The sequence below is a fragment of the Psammomys obesus genome, unplaced genomic scaffold (genome assembly GCF_907164565.1).
Source record: "Psammomys obesus unplaced genomic scaffold, mPsaObe1.curated_primary_1811, whole genome shotgun sequence".
Taxonomy (NCBI): Eukaryota; Metazoa; Chordata; class Mammalia; order Rodentia; family Muridae; genus Psammomys; species Psammomys obesus.
The window spans coordinates 21,570,771-21,597,607 of record NW_026585504.1 but is presented as its reverse complement, the minus strand read 5'-3'; the positions used below and the strand labels follow the sequence as shown (position 1 = coordinate 21,597,607).

At 42.9% G+C, this 26,837-nt stretch overlaps 1 protein-coding gene and 1 pseudogene across 2 annotated transcripts in view; both read right to left on the bottom strand.

Annotated features, from left to right (window-relative positions):
* The window catches only part of Scg5 (secretogranin V), a 47,986-nt gene that overhangs the window by 6,098 nt on the left and 15,051 nt on the right, over positions 1-26,837 (bottom strand). For both annotated transcript variants that reach the window (XM_055599009.1, XM_055599016.1), the window contains exons 3-4: positions 8,321-8,470; positions 5,179-5,291 (exon numbers count right to left, since the gene is read on the bottom strand). In XM_055599009.1, coding sequence (XP_055454984.1) covers positions 5,179-5,291; positions 8,321-8,470 — 263 coding nt within the window. The remainder of the gene's footprint in view (positions 1-5,178; positions 5,292-8,320; positions 8,471-26,837) is intronic.
* LOC129675454 (U6 spliceosomal RNA) lies at positions 24,898-24,993 on the bottom strand (annotated as a pseudogene).

Here is a 26,837-nt window from a genome sequence, read left to right as displayed (position 1 = left end):
AATGGTGCTAAATATCTGATTGGGCCAGAAAGGAAGGATGTGTTCAAACAAGTGCTAGAGTTGTTCCAAAGGAAGGAAAAGCCAGCTGGAAGAAATTCCTGCTGGCCAAAATGCAGGATATTTTGAACAGCAGATTAATAGCAATGAATCTCTAGAAGTGCCAAATAAACAAGCATGTTTGTAAACAAGGAAGGAAGTAACAGAAGCTCTCTATGAGAGTGAGATGCAAATTACCAAGTGGGAAAAGGACAAGAGAGCAAGAAACTGGTCATTCTGCATTTATGGTGGTTTCAGCTGAGTCCAGTAAATCCCATCAATGAGTGAAAAACATACGGGTTAACATCTTCATGGAAGTCAGAGTGTTTATGCTCTCAAAGTAGTTTCCCACAAGTTAACAATTAATTTCAAATGGAAAATGATAACTTAATGCCAGAGAAACACGGATAGCACTTTACAAGAGGGAATGAAATTACCCCGAACAGGGGACAACCTGACACCATGTACTCCCTTGATGTCTTGATGTAAGGTGCCAAGGATATACATAAATATCATGACTACGAAGAAGCCTAAAACGTTGATCTCTTGGACACAGAGAGAAGAATAGCGACTAACAGAGCCGGGGATGGTGAAGGAGATGGAGGGAACACGGTGATAACCCGGGAGTGCATGCAGGTAAAGGAGGAATAACTCCGAGTGCTCTTTGGCACAAAAGAACAAGCATTTAAACACTTACTGTATGTTTCAGAACAGTGAGGAATACTCTGAACATTTTCAACATACAGAAAAGAACCAAGAGGTGCTGCAGAGGTGGCTCACAGATACTACCACTGGCTGATCCTCCAGAAGACCCGTGCTCCGTTTCCAGCGCCCTTATGGCAGCTTACAGCCCCCTCTAACTCCAGTTCCAAGGAATCGGGTCCCTTCTGGCCTCTGTGCATACTGTACAAGTACGAAGCATAGACATATATGGGAACATAGCACCCATAGCCAGAAAATAAAACAGCAAAAGAATTTTTTTTTAAAGAAATGAGCACAGTCTGAGGTTATGAATATGCCAGTCACCCAGATCTAATAATTGGGTACATGTACTGACATGACACGCTCTACTCCCTAAGTATGTACAACTTATTATGTGTTGAGTAGAAGAAGAAATAAGATACGTGGCTCAAGTCTATTGGCATGGAAACTCAAGACAAACCAGAACTGGAAAGTACTCCAATATTCAAACATGGCATGGTCCTGCAAGATAAACAAAGCCAGAGAGGGATCACACTCCCCCTGTCTCCTATGGCTCAGCTAAAGCTCTGGTCAAATATAGACGAAAGCTGTACCAAGCACCGGGAAAGAGAAAACATTTGTTGTTTTACACAGTGATGGACACTCAGCAGGAAGTATGTTAAGGGGAAGTGCTGACATCAGATCTTTGGCCATAGGCCTTGGGGATTTTAAGTGAATGGGGAGAAGCTTACATCAGCCTTTGGTCATAGACCCTCAGGACTATATAGTTAAGATATATACACTGTCGGGAAGGTTTCCAGTCCTAGGATAGGACCCCAAAGGCCACATTATGAGGGATGAATCATTACTGTGTTTGTAAAGATGGAGTTCAGTTCTCAGCTCTGCAATCACAAGCTCTTGTTGCTGAGCAGGCTACTCAGATCCCCGTGCTTGCATCTTTTCCTCTATAGAGTAAGAGCGAGGAGGATGGGCAGCCTGAAGGAGATGATTGAGATAAAATATTAGCACAGAGTCTGGTGTGTAGCATAAGCTCCATAAATATTTCAATTTCCTATTATTTTAGCAATTATTAGTAATTACCCACCACAGGGCCTAGAAGTCATGTGTTGTCTATTTAATAAATATCGTTTTGTGTAGTAACAAGAAAAGAGTGTTTCAGGAAACAAGACAGACACTGATATTTGTAATATAGGAATCATTGCTAAACATGAACTCTGCTCCAGATAATATAAAAAACAGGGAAGCAGTCCTGCCAAGGAAGGAAGCAAGAGTACTTGTGTGCAGTTTATTTGAGAGATGACTGTTTTTCAAGTTGAAAGGATAGTTGAGCTGCAGACAAGCTTGAGACTATCCTTCTAAACAAACACCCAGGCTGCTTTGTGGACCCCCACTTAAAAAAGCAATAGACACTCAGTTCACACTTCCACGCGAAGATCAAGCAAGCAGAGTTTTATTGCTAGGTGGTAATGAGAAAATAAACAAGGAAACTGACGTTTAAACAAACACATCATTAGAGCTGATAAGAAGCATAAATGTCAGTCCTTTGCCATTGATCTGTGATAGCACTTTTTGTACTTGCTCTTAAATTCTAGTCTTTGGCTCTAATGTGGACATGGAATCCGGGTGACCAAGAGAAGCACAAGGCAGAGTTCCAAGAAGGGAGCGGGAAGGAATAACAGGGGATGTGTGTGGGATTTGGTGAGAGAGAGCTTCTGAGGAAGATGGTGTAGCACTGCATACCTTTAATCCCAGCACGCTGAGGCAGAGGCAGGTGGAGCTCTGTGAGTTGAGATGGAAGCTAGCCTGGTGAACAGAGTGACTCTCAGGACAGGCAGGGCTACGAAGACAGACCCTGCCTCTAACAGACATACAAACACAATGCTGGAAAGAGAAGTTACCATCTCTTCTACCCCATCACAACACCAGATGGGCTCTGCCTATGCTCAGACATTTCCTCGATTGCCTTTCTTGTTCTCAGGCCTAGCCTTCTACTTAGCTTTGCCCCCTTCCTTAAGACTTCAGTATTGCATCTCCCTAATGCTTCAGCATCCCCTGTGGCTGTGTAACAATCAGCCCCACCAGCCTCACATCTTCCTCTGCCATTAGTTCCCAAATTACCTAGCAATAGGACTCAGTCCTGACTGTGCTGCAAGAATGGGCAGGGTATCAGTGCAAAATTGGACTAATTTTACCTTCATGCCTTTCATTTCAATCTTCTTCAAGACTGTACACCCACTGAAAGCCCAGAACCACTTCCTGATGAATACTGGAGGCTGAGCACCTTGCATAGCATCTGAGACAAAGTGAGCTCAGAGCCTGTTTGCTCCTCTCTGAATCTGGTCCTTGCCACTGCTTGGCAATACCTTACCCATCTATTGTGGGGCCCTTCACAGCACTCCCCTTAATTATCTGCTCTTTCCTTTCCATCTCCTTACTGCTTCAAGCTGGCACGTGAATGCATAATGCATCTCATCTTTTCTCTTTTTAAAACTCCCCACAGGAAGAATTTATATTCATAAACTTTCATGTAGACTTTGTCTCTCTGTCTTTCCATCCCTCTCTCCCTGTCTGCCTTTGCCTCTATCTATCTATCTATCCATCCATCCATCTGCTCGATATAACCATTCTATTTAGTTTTCTCCCTTTGAAGTAACAACTTAATCTTCATCACTATTTTTATAATCAATGTAAGTGGGATTGATTTATTAATTTCTCCATTTTCTTTCTGTCTTCAGTCTCTCTATTTTATCTCTTACTAGTCCATTGAATCTCTTACATTTTCTAAGAGATTTTCATAATACGCAAGATTTTTTTCAGTTTATGTTTAAACTGTGCCAGTAGAAGAAGGCTTAAAAATAGTTCTACAAAATAATTTTCTCTAACAGAACTATATATGTGGAGAAGAGAGTGAGAGTGATGAGAGTGAGAGAGAGAAAAAAGAAGAGGAAGAGGGGAATAATGCAAATTGGAGGTGAGAGGTTAACTAGAGTTGCTTTCCTGCCTTAATTTGGAAATGTATTTTAAAGGCAGAGGGAATTCAGCTGACTCAATGTAAAAATGAAGAAAGATGCTAGAAAAGGGATTCTTAATGAGGATAAATTTCTTCTCCAAAATAGTGCTGAAGGAAGGAGAAGGTTTAGCTTCAAGGTGTCAGTGTGTATTGTAAGGTAATTACCAGAGCCGCAGTTAGCACTGACCTGAGAAGGAACTGATGAGGTCCTAGGGGCTTAGGCAACCTGGAGTGTCTCGGGAGTGGACACACCTCATTCACTCGTTCCCCAGATACATTGACCACCCACTTTCATATGTGAAGCAATTTCCCCATTTTTCTCACATGGCTTCAGCACTGGATCACACAGACCTGACCACAGGCACCTAGACATATTCCCATTCAATTTTAATCTTCCTTGGCTCATTGTTGTAGCCTGTTGGGATCTTCTTGAAGCCCAACTCTGTCATCCAAAGTTCTCCCTTCCAACTTTGTGTCATCTGCTGAGAATCTGAGAAGCACGTGATCCGTATTTTTATTATAAATGCTGCTGCAAATGTGGAGTGGCTCAGCCCTCAGACACAGGGTAGCCTCTACCATCTCCCTCCGCCCCTGACACAGGTTCTCGAACAAGCTGTCTGTTGGTGATATTCTCTTGACTTGGCCGTGTCTCTTCTGCTCTCCCAATGGGAGATCATAAAAGATCTTGTCAAATACTTCAATGAAGCCCAAGTGCACCATGCCCACTTCATTTCCCTCATTAAGCTGGCACACAAATGCAGCATGCTGGCAATGGAATAATAGGAGCAGATCGACAAAATTTGTTTTTAATCACACCGGTGCCAAGTGGCTGTGATTTCTCTTTCCAAGTGCTTATAAAAACAACACCCTTCCTTGACAGCTACCCATAGTTGCATGCGACCAACGGCGAGCTCCCTGCCATGCAGCTGGAGATTGTCTCTCTTTCCACAAAGCAGACTTACATGTGTCTGTTTCCAAGTCTGGATGTCTTTATTTCCTTGATTCTGCAGAGATATGCACAGATCATCTATCTCCCTTAGATTAGGGATCAACTTTACACATTTCTCAGTATCTTTTCTTATGAAAGAGTCTTTTCCCTTTCATTGAGTCCTGCTGTGTGGCACGAAGCGCTGGTGGGACGTGAGAATGTTGTGACTTGGGCTGTGGGGGGGTGGGGGGCAGAGCTGATACCTCTGGAAAGTGTACGGTCTGGATTGCTGTCTCTTTCCATAGAACCAGTATACTGCTCTATAGACACACCAGTGTGGTCTGGAATAATAATTGCATAGTGTTCCCCTGAGCCAGAGACTTCCACGGAATCAACGCCTAAACGATTGTTGTTCCTGCCCTCCATGCATTGTTTATCTCTGACACTACTAACTCCAAGAGATTTTAGTGAACAGTCTACCAGCCACTGAAAATGGACTTACCCACTTGCCCAAACCTGGGTAGTCATGTTCTGGATCAAAAAGGTGCTGGTTTAACTGGAATTCTCGACTGAACTCTGCAGTGTCAGGGGCGTTTTCTAGACATCCATCATCCGCTGTAGACAGAGGTTTTTGAGAAATGGTCAAGGCATCTGTTGTTACTCTAAAAGTTAATTTATCAAAACCATCTAGACACAAAAAGGTCATTGTCTGTTCATATCAGACACCCCAAGTCACGTTCTCTCTGGGATCCAATCCCCCTGGTAGATGGGATGTTCCGGGAGCAAAGACTTGTTGGCTGCTCTCCAAACCCACTTCCCTTTTCTCCTTGGCATACAGCAAGGCTAATTTTCCAGCCTTTCTTTGCAATAGTGTGGAGTTGTGTGCCTAAGCCAATATAACGCAGGCAGAAGTGATATATTCCATTTCTCGGCCTATCCCAGAAACCTTAGGATGATTCACTCTCCCTAGCCCTACACAATCTGCCTGTATTCATGCTGCCAGTAAGGGTAATAAGGGGCCTCAAGAGTCAAGATAGCAGAACTACCTACCACTATCATTTCCTTACCTTCCCGTGATAGGTTCAGGTAAATGAAAAACAAGTGTCTACAGTGAAGAACCACTAAAACAAGATCTCTCAACCTGTAGGACACAACCCCTTTGGGGTTCAGATGCCCCTTTCACAGGGGTAACCTAAGACCATTGGAAAACACAGGTATTTCATTACAATTCATGACAGCAGCAAACTTGCAGTTATGAAGTAGCAACAAAAGTAAGTTTATGGTTGGGGCTACCACAACATGAAGAACTGTAGTAAACAGCCACACACAGAAGCCGAGAACCACTGCTCTGGAAGGTCTCATTTGCTTCCATGCCAAGTGTCTCCTTCAGGGATATGTTTCCATTCCACAGGAGCCCCTCTGTTTCTCTTGGATGACATCTTCAGGAACCACTCCAGTGCCTTCGTCAGGTCCTTGTGCTGTTTATTATACCATCAGTGGCTTAAGTTTTAGAGTGAGACAAGACAAAGGCTAAGGAGCAAATCCCAGTGCATGTGGGATCTATAGGTTCAGCTTTTTAAAGTTAACCTGACTTCTCTAATTCTGTTTACTTACCTATATGATCACTAGGTATCGCCCTGAAAGTGAGTTTTCAAAACTTCCTGTTCCCAATGTCTTTTAGACAACACCTTTAAAAGGGGAGAACTAGGGGTAGGAGATGCATGTCAGTGGCTGAGTACCTGGTTATCATTTGGGAAAGCCTGCGTTCAAGTCCCAGCATCATAGCATGAGGTGGAGAAGCAGAGAGAGGGAAAGAAAGGCTGTGGAATTTTGTGCAAGGTCAGGGTAGGAAAGAAGGCCCCATTTCAAAGGTCTTGATGCTGTGTGTTACAAAGGGATAATGACTTGTCAAAGTCAATAAGGAGAGGAGATCTATTTGCAATTAGCCAGGTTGTCTAGCTCGTAGGACTGATCTGAAGTCTTTAGACATGCAGTGTTGCAGCCCTGGGCACCAGGGGACTAGTGTGAAAGCTATTAGTCTTCCAAACAATTCCCAGTGTGACTCCCCGCTTCTCACTGAGCTATTTCTTTTTCTTTTGTGAACTTATAGTTATCTATTTAAAAAAAACCTAATAATCCTTAACATTTACTTATATTAAGTATAATGATGTATGTTCTTACATTAGTGGAGAGTCCTGATGGATAACCTTTGAAGAGATTCATGTAAGTGAAGTTAGTCCTTAAAATCATTTGTATGTTAACATATAAATTTGGGTGGGGAGGCAGAAAACATAAAACTCCTTCACTGAAACTTTGGAACAAATATTTAAGTTTTGTCTTAAATATGAATGAGTCACCTGTTCACACTTGCCATGGGAGAAGGACCAGTCACACAGAGTGGAACATTATCTTTTTTAAAAATTATTTTAGATGGTTCTCTCTCTCTCTCTCTCTCTCTCTCTCTTATATGTGGGAAAGGGATGCCAAGCAGAGCGGTCTGAACGCAGTGGCTTTGCAACCTTTTGGTAACTATTTCTAAGTACCTTTGAGTGGGCTGAGATTGAGCTGTAGAAATGAAGCCTTGCCGGGGACGAGGCTGAGATTTGGGGAGATGAAAATGTGCCCTTGAAGTCACCTTCTAGCCATGTATCCATGTTAGATTCTAGAAACTGCACTAATCTGTACAGGGAGATGGGTGATGATTCAGATGGGAGCATGGCAGGGCAGGGGCAAGTCGAGGTTCCATAGTTCAACTGTGCCGTGCTGTATCATGCGTGATTCTAAGTAAGGTGGTGTTGGTCCTAGTCAAGTGTTGCTAAATTGAGCAAGTGGTTATCAAAAACAAAAGCAGATTCAGAGGGAGAGTCCAGCACTAGCACCTCATCTGCCTCTGTCTGCTGTCTCTGGTTCCTCTCCTCTCAGTGTCCTAAGTGCATGCACAGGGCACTATGTCACACCGATCTTGCTCAGAATAATCTGGAAACAGCACTCTACATTCTTGAAGGCATTGTGTGTGTCATATTTTTTTTTTTATAGATGAGGAAACAAGCTTAAAGAAGTGACATCATGCTGTGTGGTTAAAGCTAGAACTGAGATCTCTTGGCTCACACCCTGGGCCTCCTTCCTTTGTCTTCTAACAGTAGATTTTGAACCTGGGTGTGCTCCAAGGCAGGCCACTACACAGATGGCTAGGGCCCAGGTTCATTTTGTCTGATTCAACCAAGCAGCTGCATTTCTAGTTTATGTTTATGCTCTCAGGTTTTGCTGCTGCTGGTGGTCCCAGAACCCACTTTAAGAACCTCTGTGCTACATTCTGTCTTATCACCTTTTCCAGACCCCCACACTTTGAGCTGATCTTTCTTCTTACCCATCCAAAACCCTACAAGCAAGTCAAAGGTGGCTGATGGGTTTGATGCCAGCCAATGACTCAGAATTTCCTGTCATCCGGGGCCAGCCTCCCCACAGTGGTTCCATCATATCCAACTCCCATGTTGTTCCACCCAACATGGGAGCTCTGTGCTTCAGGGAAGAGAGAGACCTCACCCTAAACAAGAAGAGGAACATTCTTCAGAGAAAGCCCACACTGTAGCTCGGGAGAGAACTTTCAATTACCTTCCATTATAACCCAAGGCTGTGTTCCTTACCAGTTTTCCCCAGAGGACAGGGATTTGGAGGGTCTGGGTAGCCTTGATCCTCACTGAAGTCCTTCGGAATGTTGTCACCAGTCAGCTCTGCCACTATGTTGGGGATGTTGCCAAAGGGACCCAGGTGCTGAAGACCCTCATGAGCTCCCCCTGCAGTGGGAGGAAACATCTTTAAATTGGCATCTACTCGGCAGGCAGACTATACAGAGGAAGCACTGTGCTTAGTGAGCAAGGGGAACATCTTAAATGGTTCCTGCCTTCTTGAGGTTTGGAATTTAGCTGTAGAAATGGACACACAGTATACATGAATCATTTCCTCATGTAAATTGTGCATGGCACGCACAGAAACGCTAAGACGGCATTATGGCGCTTGGAGAAGAGACAGTTCCATCTGGCTGGTGAGATGGCTGGGTTTCTGGATGCTCACATAGGTGAGCAGGGCTCTGGAAGTTGGGTATGGACTTGGGTGGAAATGAGGGGACACAAGGAGGCAATTGTCACAGAGGTCTGATAGATGGAAAGAACACAATGAGTGGAAGACTAAAGACAAAACTCATTAACATCCTGCCACCCCATCATAACTACTCAAAACTGATGGCTCCAACTGTTCTCTTCTGGGTTTATTTTTCTGCATAAATCTTCATAGGTGCTGGAGCAGTTGCTCAGTGGTTAAGAGAGCTTGTTGCCCTTCCAGAGGGACCTGAGTCTAGTTCTCCGCAGTCAGCAGTGGCAACTACCTATAACTCCAGCTCTAGAAATCTGACACCCCCTTGTGGCATTAGTGGGCTCCTGCACTCATGTGCACACACACTCACACATACAAATACATAAATGGAAGAAACATGTTAAGATATGTAATAATTCTATTGCATATTAAAATCACAGGAATCTTTCCATTTGTCTGCCTGTGTTCCATCTCTGCACTTATGAAGGACAAGGTTGTTTCAGATCCAATCAGTGAACCACAACATGCTAACTTGTCTTCTAATGTGAGACACTTAGTATTTCCCAATTTATTTTAGGCCCTTAATTTTTTCCATATTTTGGATTGATTTTCTTCAGGATAAGTTCCCAGAAGTAAGTCAACATACCAGGTCAAAGGCTATAAACTTTTTTTACTGCTCATAATATTGTACTGCCAAATATTTTCCAAAAAGGAGGTACTAATTTAAATATCACCAAAACATGAGAGTTCCACTTTTACAACAGCCTCACTGGCACTGGGTTTCATAAAAATAAAATTTCATATTTTTTTCTTGCTCATTTAAATGGATTTGACTGCCAAATCAATTAAATATCTTCCACATGTTTATTTACTGGTTTTCTTTCTTTTTTTATCTTTTTATGGCTTGTCTGTTTATGCTTCCAGAATTGCAATGTTTCTCTTATCAATTTGTACAAACATTTCACTTAATAAAGATATCAGGTCTTTGTCTGTCACATTCTCTGCAACATTTCCCCACATTGTCTGACTTTGAATTCTGGTTGCTATTATAGTATTTTGCTAGCATCAGTTTTTAATATCTGCACAATCCGAGTTGTTTTTATCTCTCCTTTGCGATTTCTCTTTATCTGTCTAGCCTTGTAAAATCATTGCCTCTTCAGGGTTATGACCAAGGTTTGGATATAATTTTTTTAGTCTATTTTAAAAATTAACTCTTTAATCCATTATTTAGTTTAGCGTGTTTAAAATAGATAACCTATTATCCCATCTCATTTGTCCGATAACTGTCTGGCCCCATTTCTTTCATGTGAGCAACAGCTTTGTAAGTGCCTCATCCGTACACAGACACAACAGGGAATCAGAAGAAGCTCCTGTGAATAGCTTGTTTTACTGTACCTACAGCTGCCTTTTGGCTGTGGACTACTTCGTGTTGCACCGCTGACATTTTACAAGGTCAAGAGGCTTTCTGTTCCCAGACTTAGGAAGACTTCCTGTTTTTCAACTCTGTAGGGAAACTGGTGCTTATCCCTCATAGCTACTTTAATCTATGTACAGGGTGCTTACAGATGCCCATAGGGAAGATCTACTCTAAATTAAAGATAGCCTGTTGTGCACGAAACTACAGCCAAATCTGGGGAATACAGCCTTATCCTTCTGGGTCCATGGGAAGCATGACCTCCCCTTCTGGCCGCTTACCCAAGTCCAGCAAAGCTCCCTTGTCCTCAGTGAATACACTGGTTTAGTCTTTTTGGCCAAACTTGCTCCTCTTTGGATAGGCACATAGTTTTCTTTGGGGTTGTAAACATATCCAAGTAGGATCATCATGGGTCGACCTTTGTGTCTTTCTGAGGTGTTTTTCCATCACCGTTTCTCTTATGTTTGATTAAAGTTTAACTCTAAAGAAACAAGCTTACCAGCCTTAGTAGCATTAGCCCTCAAATCCAGACACCATCAACATGCTGGGTTACTGCGTGCTTCTATTGTATTCCATTGCTCCGCAACTAGAGGAGGTGTCTACAAATTATATATTTGAAAAAAAAAATGGTCCGGGCTGGAGAAATGGCTCAGTGGCTAAGAGCACTGGTAGGTCTTCTAGAAGACTCTGGTTTGATTATCAGCACCTACACAATGGCTCACAATCGTCTATAACTCCAGTCCTAGGACATCCAAAACCCTCTTCTAGCCTCCACAGGCAGCGCATGCATATTACATACAGGTAAAATATCCATATATATAAAATAAAAATAAAGATTAAAAACCTTTTTCTGGGTGCAAGTGATGCATGCCTTTCATCCCAGCACTTGGGAGGCAGAGGCAGGCAGAACTCGGAATCTGAGCTAATTTATGTACCTCATAAGTACATGTAGCCAATATTCAACAATATTAACATTATCATATCATTCGTATTTATTATAATCTATATTTAAATACTGTGGTACATGTCAAAAATCTACAGTGACTAATAAGTATCAGTCAGTCTCTTACTGCTTACTATTTTCATGTTATCATTCTGGTGCTACGTTAGTTGATGTGTCCAGGGGAATAAGTTCTTCATTTTAATTCTCTTAGTAATTGGCTTAAAATTCGTAAGTAACCCTCAGGTTTTTAATTCCGTTTTTAGCTTGCTACTCACATTCCACTAATTTGGTCTGCCTTTATTTTTTAACTAGATCTTCACGAACTGCTGTCCAAGTCACACAGCGGTAGCTACTTTCAGAAGCACTTTGGGGATACATGCTTGTTTTACCAAATTAACCTCCAAACGGCAAAGGTTAAACCAATGGATCAGTGCATTTGGTATTGATCTCCCCGAAGCTTAGTATAATCCTGGCACTGTAGTCACCACTGTGCTTGTTATGGGGCCTGTTCTCTGCTCTCTGTGTCAATACATGTCTCTGCTTTTGAAAGCACCCTCGAATTAAGCGCCAGGAATTATCTAACTTTGGCTCAGAGGGAACTCATGTCTTAATGCTCCATTAGTAATTAATGAAGGAAGCAAACACAGTTTCCCTTATGGAAAGCCTGCCAGAGCTCTGTTTACCTCCGTGCACCAGTACCGTTTAAATGAATGTGGCACTTGTTAGGCAGCAACAGATGTTTAGAACCAGGTAGATATATTAGAACACAGACTCTTTTCAAACCATGCTTAATGACATCCAATCCAGAGGCCCTCCCTGAGGCAGGGACTTGGGGGTGAGGGGACAGGTAGATGTCAAAAGTGTCGTCTTGTGCACATCTGAAAAATAACCTTAAATGTCGTGGCATATGCAATCAAATGCTATCTTTCTGATTCCTTCTACTGTTTATGATAGATCTGTGACAGCACATGCTCAAACAGCCAGGATGCTGTGACACTGCAGGTTCTGCTGGCTGCACCTTCCCACGTCTCCTTAACGCTCTGATGTCGACCGAACACCTTTCAAATTATTTAATCAATTTAAACTATTTCTTGGACACATTCTATGTGTCAACACTTTGACTAAGACAAAATATCTAGATTAGGTATTTATATTAGATTAGAGGGTGGAGTGGTTGGAATGAGAAAGGCCCTGGTAGGCTCATGGATTTGAATTCTTGGTCACTCTGGAGTGGCACTATTTGAAATGACTGGGTGGTGTGTCCTTGTCGAAGGAAGGAATTCACTGTAGGTGGGTTTTGAGGTTATTTTAAATCCAAAGCCAGACTCAGTGGCTCTCTCTTCTGGTTCCCTGTGTCTGGATGTAGAACTCTCAGCTACATCTCCAGCTCCATGTCTGCCTGCATGCCGCCATGCTTCCCACCATGGTGATGAAGTTCATGTGGTTATGGTGTCTCTTCATAGCAATAGAACCCTAAGACAGAGGGCCAGCTGTCAGCCAGATTATCATGGGCGATGTTTTCATTGAGTTCTAGTAGTTAGGGATGCAAAATCAGAACCGACGGGTACAATACAGCCAGTTGTAATGCATGCATCATGCAGCTGGGGAGCAACAGGATATCACCATTGTATACAGAAGTATGCAACCCAGTCCGGGAGCTTGAAGGACTTTCTGCAGGAATCAACAAGCCAATAATTTTATTAGTGCCATAGAATACAAAATAGGGAAAGTGTGGTTTCTGTTCTCTAGTTTTTTCTTCAGTCTGCTTGGTTATTCAAAACTCACACAGTAAAACAATGCAGAATATCAAGATACACAATCCAGTGTGGTTAAGCATGGTCACTCGGGAGTGGCACTATTTGAAAGGATTAGGTGGTATGTCCTCGTTGAAGGCAAAGGCGTCCCAGCGTCACTGTGCCACGTAAACTAGAAGGAAACTAAGAAGGCTAAGGTTAAGAATGCTGCTCAGGAGTGAAATGGCAAGGACTGGGATCATGATGGCCACACCACAGCTTGAAATGAGGCTTATACCAATGCAGGAGAGAGACGAGTCAGAAGTCTTCGGAGCTTGCAAAAGGTAACGAGTGGTCTGGTGGTTGTAGAAAACACCATTGATCTTTTTAATTGCAGCTTTGAAACTACTTCAGATAATTAATTCTATCCTGTGATGAAGCATTATCTGTGTTCTGCCACCCCTGTAGCAATCTACAAATATCTCTGAAAGAAATAAGAAATATCTAAGTCTTGTCAACTGAGATTTAAGGTCAGTTTTATTTGTGTAAAGTTTATGTAGTAAAATTGGTACCAGGCCACTATTTCCAAAATCTAGATAATACAGATTCATCTGCAGATTTGTGTATGTGTGTGTGTGTGTAATTGCCACAGTAGTGGCGTTTTATTTAGCTGTAACTAATGTAATCTAGGACTTGAGTGGGTGGAGTGAAGGAGTGTGGAAAATAACCAAAGGCCACTTGAGTTGGACTGATCTGCAATAGAGCCTGTCTTAGTGAGGGTTACTATAGTGGTGATAAAATACTATGACCAAGAGCAACTCAGGGAGGAAAGAGCTTATTTTGCTTACACTTCTACATCACTGTTTATTGTTGAAGGAAGGCAGGACAGGAACTCAAACAGGGCAGGAACTTAGAGGCAGGAGCTGATGCAGAGGCCACAGAGGAGCACTGCTTAGTGGCGTGCTCCTCAAGGCTTGTGCAGCCTGCTTTCTTATAGAGCCTAGGACCATAGCTCATGGGCAGCCCCCACCCACAATGAGATGAGCCCTCCCACATCAATCACTAATCAAGAAAATGCTCTACAGGGTTATTTAAAGTCCGATCTTATGGAGTAATTTTCTCAGTTGGAGTTCACTCCTCTATAATAACTCTAGCTTATGTCAAGTTGACATAAAACTATCCAGCAGAGTTTTTGGATTTTCACAGTGGCCTGTTCTGGAGCACTCCATTAGGTTCTGACTCTCTTTCAAGCACACTTTACACTTTCCTACATCCCCTTACCATCCTTTTCCCCCTTGATTCTCCTCCTCTGTTGTATACCTTTTCAGAGCTTCTTGGTTTCAGCCTCTCCCTAGCTTCAGCTGTGTGATCAACTTCAGTTCCCTGCTTTCTAGCCAATGCAGTTATCTGTCTCAATAAAGCAACAATGGCAAGAGATGCCCCCCGAGTCCAGTACCTCCAAATCTCATTGATCTGGAAGGACATTTTCCAGATTAATAAAAAATTGTTTTCAGCATCTAATTCACTTTTGTATTTAAGTTGAGTACCAATAAATCCCAAGCTTCATCTAGCCTTAACCAGGTATAGGCTTTCTGGTGCACCAAATGAATTCTAAGTTTTCATAGAGTGGAACTATGGTATTAGACAGTATTCTGAAGTCTCTTGACTCTCCATGAGCAAAATCCAGAGTGAGGTTTCCAATCACAATGTGTTTATCACTTGTCACTGGAGAAGATGAATCTCCACATAGTATCCAGATGACTGAAGCATTTTTTTTAAGGTCAATATTTATCTAGTCACTCAAAGAAAACTTCTTTCTGTGAATTTTAGGCAGAAATTTTAAATCATATCTTGGGAATATGGCCTGGCCTCTTTAAAATAATTTTGGACTTACACTGCTAACCTCAGTGACTATGGCATGACATAGTGTTCTCTGTTATAAAGTACACAACAAGAGAATTCTATTAAACAGTCCCAGCTGCTTTATAAGGTCCTTGTCTCATCCCTTCTTAGAAGCTATTAATCCTAGCCATACCACACCCCTTTTGTGATGATTACATGAATAAAATTAAAGTGGATTTAGGCAACACAAGTGCCTGTCGATGCTTTTCTTTACTAGGGATGCACATAGGTGTTTTGTCAGATGCAGATTTCCATGCAGTAGGCAAAGGGCGGGGTCTATGCTTGTGTAGCTCAGATTTTCCTGTTAACACTCTTCTCGCTGGGCTTTTGGTGGCAAGAGTTAAAACATGTAGCCAAGTTTCTTAGAACAGTGAGTAAACTATGATTAAGTTGGCTCTGAGAGCACTCCTGCTTCCTGGAAGCCAGCGTGCCCAATGTGGCTACTGAGAATATAGTCACTTGAGGTTTGGGGGTAGGGGAGCTGCCCACTGCACTGACATCTCTTGGTTTAAAGCTGTGCTCTGGGTAAAGAGACACTCCTTTTCACAACAAAGTGCCTCTGGCCTCACTTCCTGTTCCAAGGAGTTCTATAGACTGAGGAAGTAAAGCCTGTCCCTTGCTGTGAAGGTCCCATGGTGGCAGAGAGCCTTCAGAGAGCCTTATCTCATTACACCAAGCCACAAAAGCCTTTCCCAGCTGGACCGTTTGGAACCATCTTCATAGAGACTGATGTTGGTCAGAAACAAGAATAAAATAGACATGGCCTGGCCTCCTCTCATTCCCTCCATTACTTCTCTCTTTTGGGTCATGTTATGATTTCAATAGTTTCAATGCTCTTTTCTATCCTGTGAGGTCCATAGGACGAGGGTTACTTCTCTTAAGAGAATTCTAAGAATATGATTTGTTGCCTAAAGCCCTTCAGCAAGTTTGTAGTCTGCCATTTTGTAATCTGAGGCTCCAGCATGGTTTCCACTCTGAAAGACATCAGGACCATGCCATGACCGTGTGCGGGTTCCCACTGGATTTTTAAGACTAGCTTCAGCTCTTGAACACCACTGGCAGGATAGCTTGTCAGGACAACTGGGGTCTCCTCTGGGTTCTAGCACCCTGGGGGTGGGGTGGGAGGGCAAATACATCCGTGACCTGGGGCTCGGCTTCCTACTGTGGAGCAAGGTACCGCAGAAACACTCTGAGATGGGGAAGCCAGCCTCGCTCCCGCAGTTCCTTCGTGTCTGATTGCCGCCTCATGCCAGAAGGCTCAGCGTGTCCAGACGGAACCCTGCCCGGCAGACTTTGCCTCACAATTTGGTAACACCCTGACAAGCTCGCAGCCAGCAGAGTTCCATCCCATGCCGAGGCTGTCTGTGGAGTCATGTAGCTGGGCATCAGTGCTGGGCAATAAAGGAGAATTGTGGCGGGGCAGCCTGGTGCCAAGGAGCTAGTCACCCACCTCATAAAAGGGGAGTTCCGTGAGGAGAGTCTGGCAGGGAGAGAGCGTAGACTCTTCAATACCAGCCATTCAGTGAGAGGGAAAGGATCCAGCAGTTTTCACTTAGGTTGCCACAAGCTGCAGGCACTAAAAATATACTTCAGTCTTGTCCTGGGTTCCTCCAGTGTCTCCATCCATCACGTAGGAAGCCATCACCCGCTTTCTTTCGTCAGTGTCTGGGAGACTGGAGCGACCACATAACTGTTCTAAAGGGGACCTGGCTTAATCTTCTCCCCCTCCCCCACTTCAGACTCTTTAGAGAGAGCTGAAGGTGCAAGAGAGACCTATAGAAATTAAGAGATGATGTGAAGAAAGAAATGGAGGCTCTCAGCTTGCAGCTAGGACAGAGAGAACTGAATTGGGTAGAAGCATCTGAGTGCTCTCTCTAGAGGCCACAGACCAGGCGGGGAAGGTGAGGAGGCTGGACATGGTCTTTGTAAAGCATCAGGAAGAACTGAGGAGGGACCATGTCTGAGGAACACTGAGAGTTTACTCAGAAAAGTCTCCTTTGTTCTGAAAATGTGTGTGTGTGTGTCCACCATATGAGTTCATCTAAACACACACACACACACACACACAGAGAGAGAGAGAGAGACAGACAGACAGACAGACAGACAGACAAAGAGAAAGAGAGTGAGGGGGAAGGAGGAGGAGGGACAAGAGAGATTTCTGCTGAGAGATAAATGTTCTAACGCTCAGGCATATTTATGACAAGCCACTATATTCTTTAGCTCAAGAGCCATAGACTACAGAACCCCTATTATAGGCAGGGGTTATATGGATCCCTGATGTTTAGGATGGGATTCAAGCACACCTGCTACCATACCATGCCATTCCTTAATCTCCCGGTTGGATATCGGTTTCCTCTGGTCTAACGTGGGAATAATACGCTTGTAGGAGACTCAAATCAGACATTATACAATACGCTCACCTCGGTGCTATGACTTACTACTCTGCATTTAATAAATATCAGCTGCTTTTTATTACACAGTCATTATCTCCCAACAGCACAGTTCACAGAGCCACAATCATTCTACAGACCACAGTCCTGTATTTGAGAGTTTGAACCATGGCAGCTTAAGACAGTTGGAATATTTTGATGACATCTGTGAGTCCTTGCCAGTTAAAACTAGTTAATATTTGAGCTCATTCTACTCATTATTCACAGAGCAGTTTTTCCCAGACCGACTTATACTCCTCTCCAGGAGCCTGCCCTCTACTTAAAGGGGACAAAAGATGTCAATGTGGACAGACATCTGATGTAAATGCCTACCTGATAGGGCAGACATAGCAATCAGAGGAAGAGAGATGTGTTTCTAGCGTGAGGAAATGAGCATGCCACCCTTCACTCTTCCACGTGGATGCTGAAGACTCCATCTTCTCAACCTTATTAGTGAAAGATGGACAGGGCTTATGTTGCAATAACTACATTCCTTAGACTCACGACATGTGATCCCAAAGTACACAGAATTTGGTAAATGGGAAAAACAAAGGAATGATTTTTATCTATGCCCATTTGGCTCCTCCTTGAAATGCCTCAGGGCAGGGACTGGCCTAGGCAGTTTGCTTACAATCCTTGAACCCCACCCCCAAGTTCAAGCCTGGCCTTTCACAAGTTCAGCCCCTCAAGCTGGCATGGAAAGTTCTGCATTGGTGAGTCTGACTGACCCATAAGTGAAATTGACCCTTCAGATGTGCTTTGGGTTGAAAGACAGTTGCTTTCATCCTTTTTTCTTCTCCCTTCTCCTCCTCATACTAGGATCTAAAACATACTAGAACCTAAAACCCTAGGGCTCCTTTGGGACCAGAGGCTACAAGAGCTACTCGTAGGCAGGCAAGCATCAAGGCAGACATGAGGAGATGCACTGCATCGGTAGCCCCCCCCATCTCCATGTGGTCCCAATTTAGGAGCCCAGGCAACGTTGTTTATTTTAGAAAAGCTTTTTAGTTCACTTTTAAGGTATTTTGCTTAGACACTGCTTGCTTTTCAAAAGAAGAAAATGCCTATTTTTTTTTTCACCAAAGTGTGTTTGTTTTGGCTGTTTACTCAATTGCCAAAGTTCAAATTTTATTCCATAAATTTAATTTTTGTGAAGCCACCATGAGCCCTCTCTCAATACATACAAAACATGAAGAATAAAACAGAATAATCTGGACATGAAACAGTTTCAAGGTGACCAGAGATCCTGGTAGGTTTGAGAAAAGCCATTTTGAATGAGTAATTTGCAGAAGGGCTTCTAGCTCCTTCATTTAATTCTTATTTGTTGTCTGAAATAAAGGATCAACTCATCTAATTATATAGGCCAAGCATAACTTTATACTGAGGCAAAAGGTCCAGTTTTGATGCTTTGAAAACTTTATTCTGATTCCAGTGAAATTATATGACCCACCAGAGTGGAACCTATGTTAAAGTATCAGTAGTCCTGGAAAATAAAATGGCGATTCCATCGTGGACCGGGTTGAATTAGGTGAGGGTGCAGTGTGCCAGAGTCTGCCCGAGTGTGCAAGAATCAGGTCCCACCCCCTGCACTTTGCTTTCTGAAGCTGCCCTTACCCACGACATCTTTCGCTCTCGAGGCCTAGGTGTCAGTCCATGATACTGGGTAGTGATTAGGAAGCTGTAACCCACTGCATAACGTATCTGCATCTTAAAAGACTTTTAAGGTGATTTGATATCAAAGTGCTGATGCACTAACAGGAACCCCAGAACCCCAGGTCAAGTGCAGTTGTGTCAGGGTCTTGGGTATAGAGAATGTCCAAAGCCAATTTGAGCTTGGTAGGCATACAGAAGTCAAGGTAAGCAGATATCAGAAGCCAAACTAGGAACAGGGAAAGAGGTAGGAAATTCCGAATTAGAGAAGAAGGGTCCATGGTAAAACTTCGACAAATTAAGAAGAGCCACTGAAGCCGCAGGAAATGGAGGTGATGAGACTGGGTAGATCCAAGACTCCCAAGAAAGTGAACATGACTCTCTGTCCCAGACCCAAAGTTCTTTAATGATCTCTACCCAGGTTCAGCTTTCCAGCCAGCCTGGACTTTTAAAGGGAAACAGACCACAGAGAACACATGGTCAAGGCTGAGTAAAAACACGGTGGCATAGAATGGACATGAGAGATGACAAGGCCTACCACTGCTGTACCAGGTCCCATCTGTCAGCTACCCTGGGGGTCCCAAGCCCCGCACCAGCATTGGCTAGGAGGGCACAGCTTGAAAAAAAAAAAAAAAGTAACCATTCCATAATGTCAGCATGCATCCCTGACCCCCAACCCTTGTCTTCAGTATAAGACAAGAAACCTCAATCTGGATCAGGTCACGGCAAAGTACTCTAACCTGACCTTCCCAAGTAGTAACAGCATTAATGAGCAATCTCTTGTTTCCTCTCTCCACCAAAATCTGCTGTAGATAAAGTATCCTCTGTAAATTGCTAACACAAACATTTATTTTGGACAAATAGAACATTCTTTTCTGTGTCTGACTTTTAGCAGATATCACTATAAAAAAAAAAAATCGGTCCTGAGGAGGGGCGGGGAGTAGAGAGAGCATGTGATGTGTGTGCTGTGGAAAGGGATGCTTAAAATAAATCCTCCACCAGGCTTTGGTGGTCTCTAGCTTTCCCACCTCCACAAACCTTCCCAGGGTCTTCCTTTTGAACCCATGCAATCTCTGCCTGGCATTAGGTATCAAACCGCAACAGAACAAACAAAATGACTAGGTATTTGTCATTTATCAATTATACGTCAGGCACTACAGCTGAAGCTGGGACCCAAAGGCATGTGACAGGAAATGCATTTGAAAGGCATCACAAAAGTGGGTGGAGGGTACCCAGAACTCAAGCTAAGGAGGCCAGAAGAGGGGTAGCAGGCAGGACACAGCCAAAAAAGATAGCTCTCCCAGCAGACAGGGGAAACATTGCTTAGCTAATCCTTTTGATTTCTCTTTTATGTGCACATGATAGTGGTGATGATTCAAGTTCATGAATAACAGAGGACTCAAGATTGCCAGGAACTTCCCCATCCATCATACTAAACAAAACCTTTAACTAGGGCTCCTAAGGAGCATCAGCCTCGACCTGAGGAAGCTTCAGTATTTTGGAACTACTATATGGAGACGCACCCAACGGCAATAGAATGTAAACCTCATATGTAACTGAAAATTGTCTGGTAGCCTCGACTCAGCAAAAAGAAGCAGGTGAGACTAAAATTTAGTAATTTATTTTAACCTAGCTCAGTATATCCAGATTGCTGTTATTTCAACACACAAAGTACAGTTGAGGTGTTTTACATTCTTCTTCCACACTACCTTTGTGTGGTTTGAACTTAGGAATTTCTCAATACAAATGAAACATGCCTAGGAGCCACGTGGGGCTGGCGTGGAGTGGACAGGCATGCAGAGAAGGCTGCCCTAGGCTCTGAAGGCACAGCCTCTGTAGTCTGACTGCTTGGGTTTAAATCTTGGCTCTATCAAACTGGCTGTATGACCTCATGTATAAAATGAGGACACTAAAAATCCCAACATTTTGGGGGCAGCATATGGATAAAATATTATTCTTACGTGTTTTGTATGGATTCTGGCCGATATTAAACATTCACTAAAAGTCATTTATGGTCATCATTTAAAAAATACACACGACATATTCACATTAAAACCTTATGTGATCCTAAACAAACATGCTTGCCTCTTGGAATCCTAAAGCCCTTCTCTCTATGTAGGTGATAATAACCGGACACTTATTAAATGTCCACAGTGTTGCCCTAGGACTCAGATGTTTGTGTCTTATGGGATGTGGCTGCAATTTTATTTATCAGTATTTTGCGTGTTGACATGTGAGCGGGTGCTGTAATGCATGTGTGATGTTCAGAAAACAACTCTGGGGGGGTCTGTTTTCTTCTCCCAAATGTATGTGGGCTTCAAACTCAGCTCTCTAGGTTTTCACATCAATGTGCTTTTTTACCCACTGAGTCTTTTCATGGGTCCGTGTGGTTAGCATTTTTTTTTTTTAAAGGAATAGTCCTCCCCCGCCCCCAGGCTGGAGAGATGGCTCAGCCCTTAAAGGCTAGGCTCACAACCAAAACTATAACGAATAGCCGTGCCTCAATTCCCCAAGACCAACTAATCTATTGTAACAGTAAAAATCTCTAATGAAAGTGGTTCCGTTGCTTTTCTACTGAAAAGTTTACTTAAAGGTTCATACAGGATTTCGGAGAAAAAAAAATTAATTATAACCATGTTTTAAATAGCCTTCTTTCTGTTCTGTATCACTATTTTTTTTTTCCTTAGGATGGATTTTGTTAAAAGTTTGGGGATTAACCGGGAAGCACTCCTGAGGATGTTTGCAACCCATGATTCAAAACAGGGAGTGATACCCAAGGGATGGGATTGGTTGTGATACCAGAAATGGACAGGCACACCTCAGACCACCAGCTTTGAAGCCCGCCACCCTGTGCTTCCTGGAGGAGATGTGAACTGTTGTAAACTTCCTGGAAGAGTTTAAAACTGTTGTTTTAAAGCCCCTCTGTGCGACAAGGTTCTAGAGGCTCATTTCCAAAGAACACTGAAACTGCCATCCAAGCTGGTGATTCTGAGATGCCGTGACACACAGTCCCTTGTCATTTCTCCCTGCCATCCAATGGAGTTCTGAAGAAAGGAAAACAGTACTGTGTTTACGTAACAGGACTGGGTGTCACAGCTCCGACTGTGCCCTTCTTCACAGAAACTCAACAAAACCCAGACTCAACAATGAAAATGAGTGAAGCAGATAGAATGGCATTTATTCAACTAACCAAGTTCTTCTGAGCCCAGAATGATCTCTAACTCCAAGTTGTGTAATTCAGAGAGTGGCAGAAAAAGGCCTAAAACAAAGGAAAAAAAATGTCTAATGCTAATGTTATTACTTAAATAGACAGAATGAATGAAGGTGTTGTTTTCCAGAATGAGAATAAATTTTGTTGGCATAGAGTACTGGGATGTTCACTTGTCCTATAGTTTCAGGGACATCAGGCACACTTTAGGGAAAGGCCACCCTGGTCATACATGTTCCAACTGTTTACTTCAGGACTGTGATGTGGATTTAAGGGACTTGGCTGGTGGCACATAACATAAACATAATTTTGTTTACATTTTGAAAATATTTTCATGCCCTAACACTTAAAGAGCTTTATTCATGCCTGTATCTAACTCTCCTTCGAACAAAACATTTATAAGAAAACTAGTGGCTATGAAAGATTCTCTGAGAACAAACTGAAGACCTGGATAGTTGGGGAGAAACTGGCCTCTGTCTCCACCCTGGGCATCAGTACCCCCACATCCCAAGTAAGGCCGCACTTTCCTGATCGCTCAGCTCTTTGGTATTCATCACATAGAACAGGCGTTCAGTCCATGTATGTTTCCAGGATGGTCTTTATTTCACGAGAGCAGAGAGTTATAAAACGCTTCTCAGTATTCCAGGTGTCATTTATGTAAACAAAAGGTCTACCCTGTTTCACAAAGTCCTGGCAGCAGACTGACCGTGAAGCAAAATGAGACCCCTCATTTACATGGACCGCTCCCAAAAAAATAGCTGCTGCAACTGCAGCAGCATAGCTATTTCTATTATTTTATAATTGTGTGTCTGGGTGTTTCGCATGTTTGTATAGTTATGCAACTTGTGCATGCCTGATGTGGAGGCCAGAAAAGAGCACTGGGTGCCCTGAAACTGGGAACTCGTGTTAGAGACAGCTGTCCGATGCCATGTGGGTGCTGGGAATCCATCTTTGGTCCTTTCTTTACAATAGCAGCTGGTGCTTTTAACCACTGAGGCATCTCTTCCAGCCCTTATGAAATTACTACAAATTTGTATTGTTTTTTCTTAACTTGGGTTTCTAAGTTTCACAAGTTTCAGGCCTCACCAAACTTGACTCTGTTCTGGGTTGTTCCTGAAGCCATCTATGAAAACCATCATGATTTCTTCAGATGCCAGTATTTCAGCCCCTATTCATTCAGCACAAATACAAATTTTACAGAGCCACTAGATTTGTAGCCATGGATAAATGAGCCTAGAGTCCACTCAGTTCTAAAAAGTCGAAGTGATTGGAATTGATTCTTCTGATCCCAAGGGAGGGATTTGGGAAAGGGTGGACAAAGGAAGAAAAGAGCAAGCAAAGCCATGACTCCCAGATCCACTGTTGACCTTCCATCAACAGCTGCTATTATTGCCTTCAGCAAAGAACTTCCCCTCTGCAGACTCAATTGACTATGGAATGAGGTGGGTGGACAGGAAGTTCCCAAATGTCCCATCTTGTGTCTTGATGCTGTCACATGCACCAGTTTCCTTCAGTATGTTACTTCTCACTGGATAACACAACAGCCCCAGGCACCAGTCAGTGGACTATTCTGGTGAGCTTCAGGCATCAGATTAAGCATTCTTTCCGCTATGCTGTGCTTAGATGCTTGTCAGCCGAACAGTAAATAAGGCTGATGTCATTGGTCTGATGGTCTTCAGAAATGTCCTGTTGTCGGGCTGAGTCAAGGATGACCATTTGATAGGAAGCAGTGTTAGAGTCTGCTCAGGGATAGGGGGACCGAAGCTGGAGCTGCCAAGTTGCAGGGACAGGGTCTGTTTCTCTCATGCCTCCACTTGAAACCTGTTTTTCTTTTTTTTTTTCAATCTCCACAGCTTGACCTTGCCACTACTGCCAGCTTGGTCATCAGTGGGATCATGTGAGTTATTAATAAACAACATCCCTAGGTACCCAGAGCACCAAACCCAAGCTCCTGGGAGGCCTGGGACCCAGAAATCTTCCATCTTAGCACAGTTAACCACTAAAGAGCCATCATGTATGTACAGAGAGTACTGTTTTGGGAAGATCTGGAAGTGCTCTTGTCTCCTGCCAGGAAGTCAGGTAGGGCAGTGCTCCTTGGTTATTGGGAAAGGGGAGACTGGGGTTGGAGAAAGGACAGGGATGAGGGACTACAAAGGTGATATGTTTTCTTTCTGAGATGACAAAATTATTCTAAAATGGATGGTTGTGACACAACTATACTGGAAACCACGAGACTGTGTAGTTTATTAGGCAACTGTATACTGTAGGTATATAGGTAACAGCTGTTACCTATTTTAAACAAAACCGAAAAAGGAAGGCCCTGATCTTCTGTCCCAGAACACACACGAATGCATCAGGCCCATTCATGATCACTGTCGGGCTTGTTACAAACTACATAGAACCAGTGGTGTCCTATGTAGGCAAAGAGCTCTCAAGCTTTACCCATCTTATGACCACTTTCCAATTAATAGCCTCCTACTTGGCAGTTATCATTCCCTTCCGAGTCAATGGCACCACCTGGTGGTCATTACACAATTCTGTCTCCTCTCCCAGATCTTTACCCCAGTACCCCTCTACTTAAACTAAAAAGCTTAATTTTTGTCTGTTAAAAGTCTGAATGTGAAAACAAGGCACTTTCAGATTCAGGGTCAGGAACCTTATCAATTGCGCTATCTAAGCTTTCTGAAATAATTTTAATTTCATTTTATGTCTGTCGGTGTGAGGATGTCAGATTCTCTGGAACTGGAGTTACAGACAGTTGTGAGCTCTCATACGGTTGCCAGGAATTGAACCCAGGAGGTCTAGAAGAGCAGCCAATGCTCTTAACCACTGAGCCATCTCTCCAGCCACCCCAAAAATATGAAATGCTTCACAAATTTGTATGTCATCCATGCTAGTCTTCGCTGTATCATTCCAATTTTTGTATATGTGTTGCCAAAGGCAGAACAGCAGACCAACAGAGTAAACAAATCTTGGCCTGGGGGAGGCTGCAGAGACTGATTCACCAACATAAGACCATGCATGGAGACCTAGATGCCCTGCTCAGATGTAGCCCATAGGCAGCTCAGTCTCCATGTGGGTCCCCTAATAAGGGGAGCAGGGATTATCTCTGACATGAACTTGGTTTCCTGCTCTTTGATCACTTCCCCCCGGTGGGGCAGCCTTGCCAGGCCACAGAGGAAGAAGATTCAGACAGTCCTGATGAGGCTTGATAGCCTAGGGTTAGACGGTAGGGAAGGAGGGCTTCCCCTTTCTGTGGTATATTGGAGGGGCTAGGGGGGAAGAGGGAGGGACATGGGACTGGAAGGAGACAAGGGGGCTACAATAAGGATATAAAGTGAATAAAATAAATAAATAAATAAACAAATAAGGGACTACAAAAAGAAAACACAAGGCACACCAGGCAGGCAATATGGAAGTGTCAGGTACAATTAAAGCTGATGAAGAAGGAATGCATTTTGTAACAAACAATTCAAAGAATAAGGAAAACAAATGTATGCAACACATGGAAAAAAAGATGTTCGAGTTTGTAGATCATGAAAATAATACTAATTAAAGCGGTAAGATGCCAGTTTTACCTGTCAAAGGGTTTTTTTTTTAAAGAGTAGTGTTCATAAAGAACAAATGGAAAAAACTGCCCCTGAAGAGAGGAGAGAGGGAGAAGAGAGGAAGATAGGAAGGAAGAGGACAGAGGGAGAGACAGAGCCTACATTTTACTGTTTATATTGGTTAAACAGTTGAGAGCAATCTGATAGTAACTAGGAAATATAACCTAAAGATACACAGAATTTGGTCGAATTATTCTGTTCTCAGGAATATCCACCCTAGAAAATTTATCAGGAATATACATAAAGGGCCACGTGACTATATATTCAGTGAGGAAACATTTATTAAAATAATAAATTGGAAAAAATTCTAAATGCGCACCGTTGAGGAATGTTTGCACTGTGTACATCCATGTAATAGGATATAATGCAGTTACTAAAAATAATGACACTGACTTGATAGGACATAAAACAATATCTTGCTGCAATATTACTACAATATACAGATAAGCAGTATTTATGAAAGCTGGAGAGGCGGCTCAGTGGCTAAGAGCATTTACTGTTCTTATGCAAGGACCTGAGTTTAGTTCCCAGCACTCACTTCAGGGAGCTCACAACCTCCTGTAATGAGGGATCTGATCTGACCTATCTTCTGGCCTCTGCACTCACGTGCACATAGCTGCCCCCATCCCGGCTCCCACCCCCACACAGATAATTTTAAAACCTTTATTCGAAGTGTTATTTTTAAGACTACCCATTAAGAGGAAATTACCAAACTAAAAACACACCCCCACATACGCACATAAATAAATAAACCAAAATGATGCTAAAAATGGAAACGTCTAAGTGGGAAGACTGTGAACAGTCTTTATTATTTTTGTCTTAATTATTCACAATGGCTTTCATTACTTTTATGATTAAAAAAAAGGTTTAAACATAATTACTGAGTCCTTAAAGTGACTCCCTAAATTTTGTTGTGAATTTGCAGGGATAAGAAAAAGACAGAAAGGGGAAGGAAGAGAGGAAAGGGAAGAGGGAGGGATATACATACGTACATACATGTGTATATATGTATAGATACACACAGCTTCCGGAGCAGTAAATTTCAACAGAAATTTTAAAAATATATTATTATTTTTTTATAATTTATTCACTTTATATCTCAATTATAACCCCCTCCCTTGTCTCATCCTGGTCCCACCCTCCCTTCTTTTCTTTCCCTATCCCCCTCCTCTAGTCCTCAGAAAG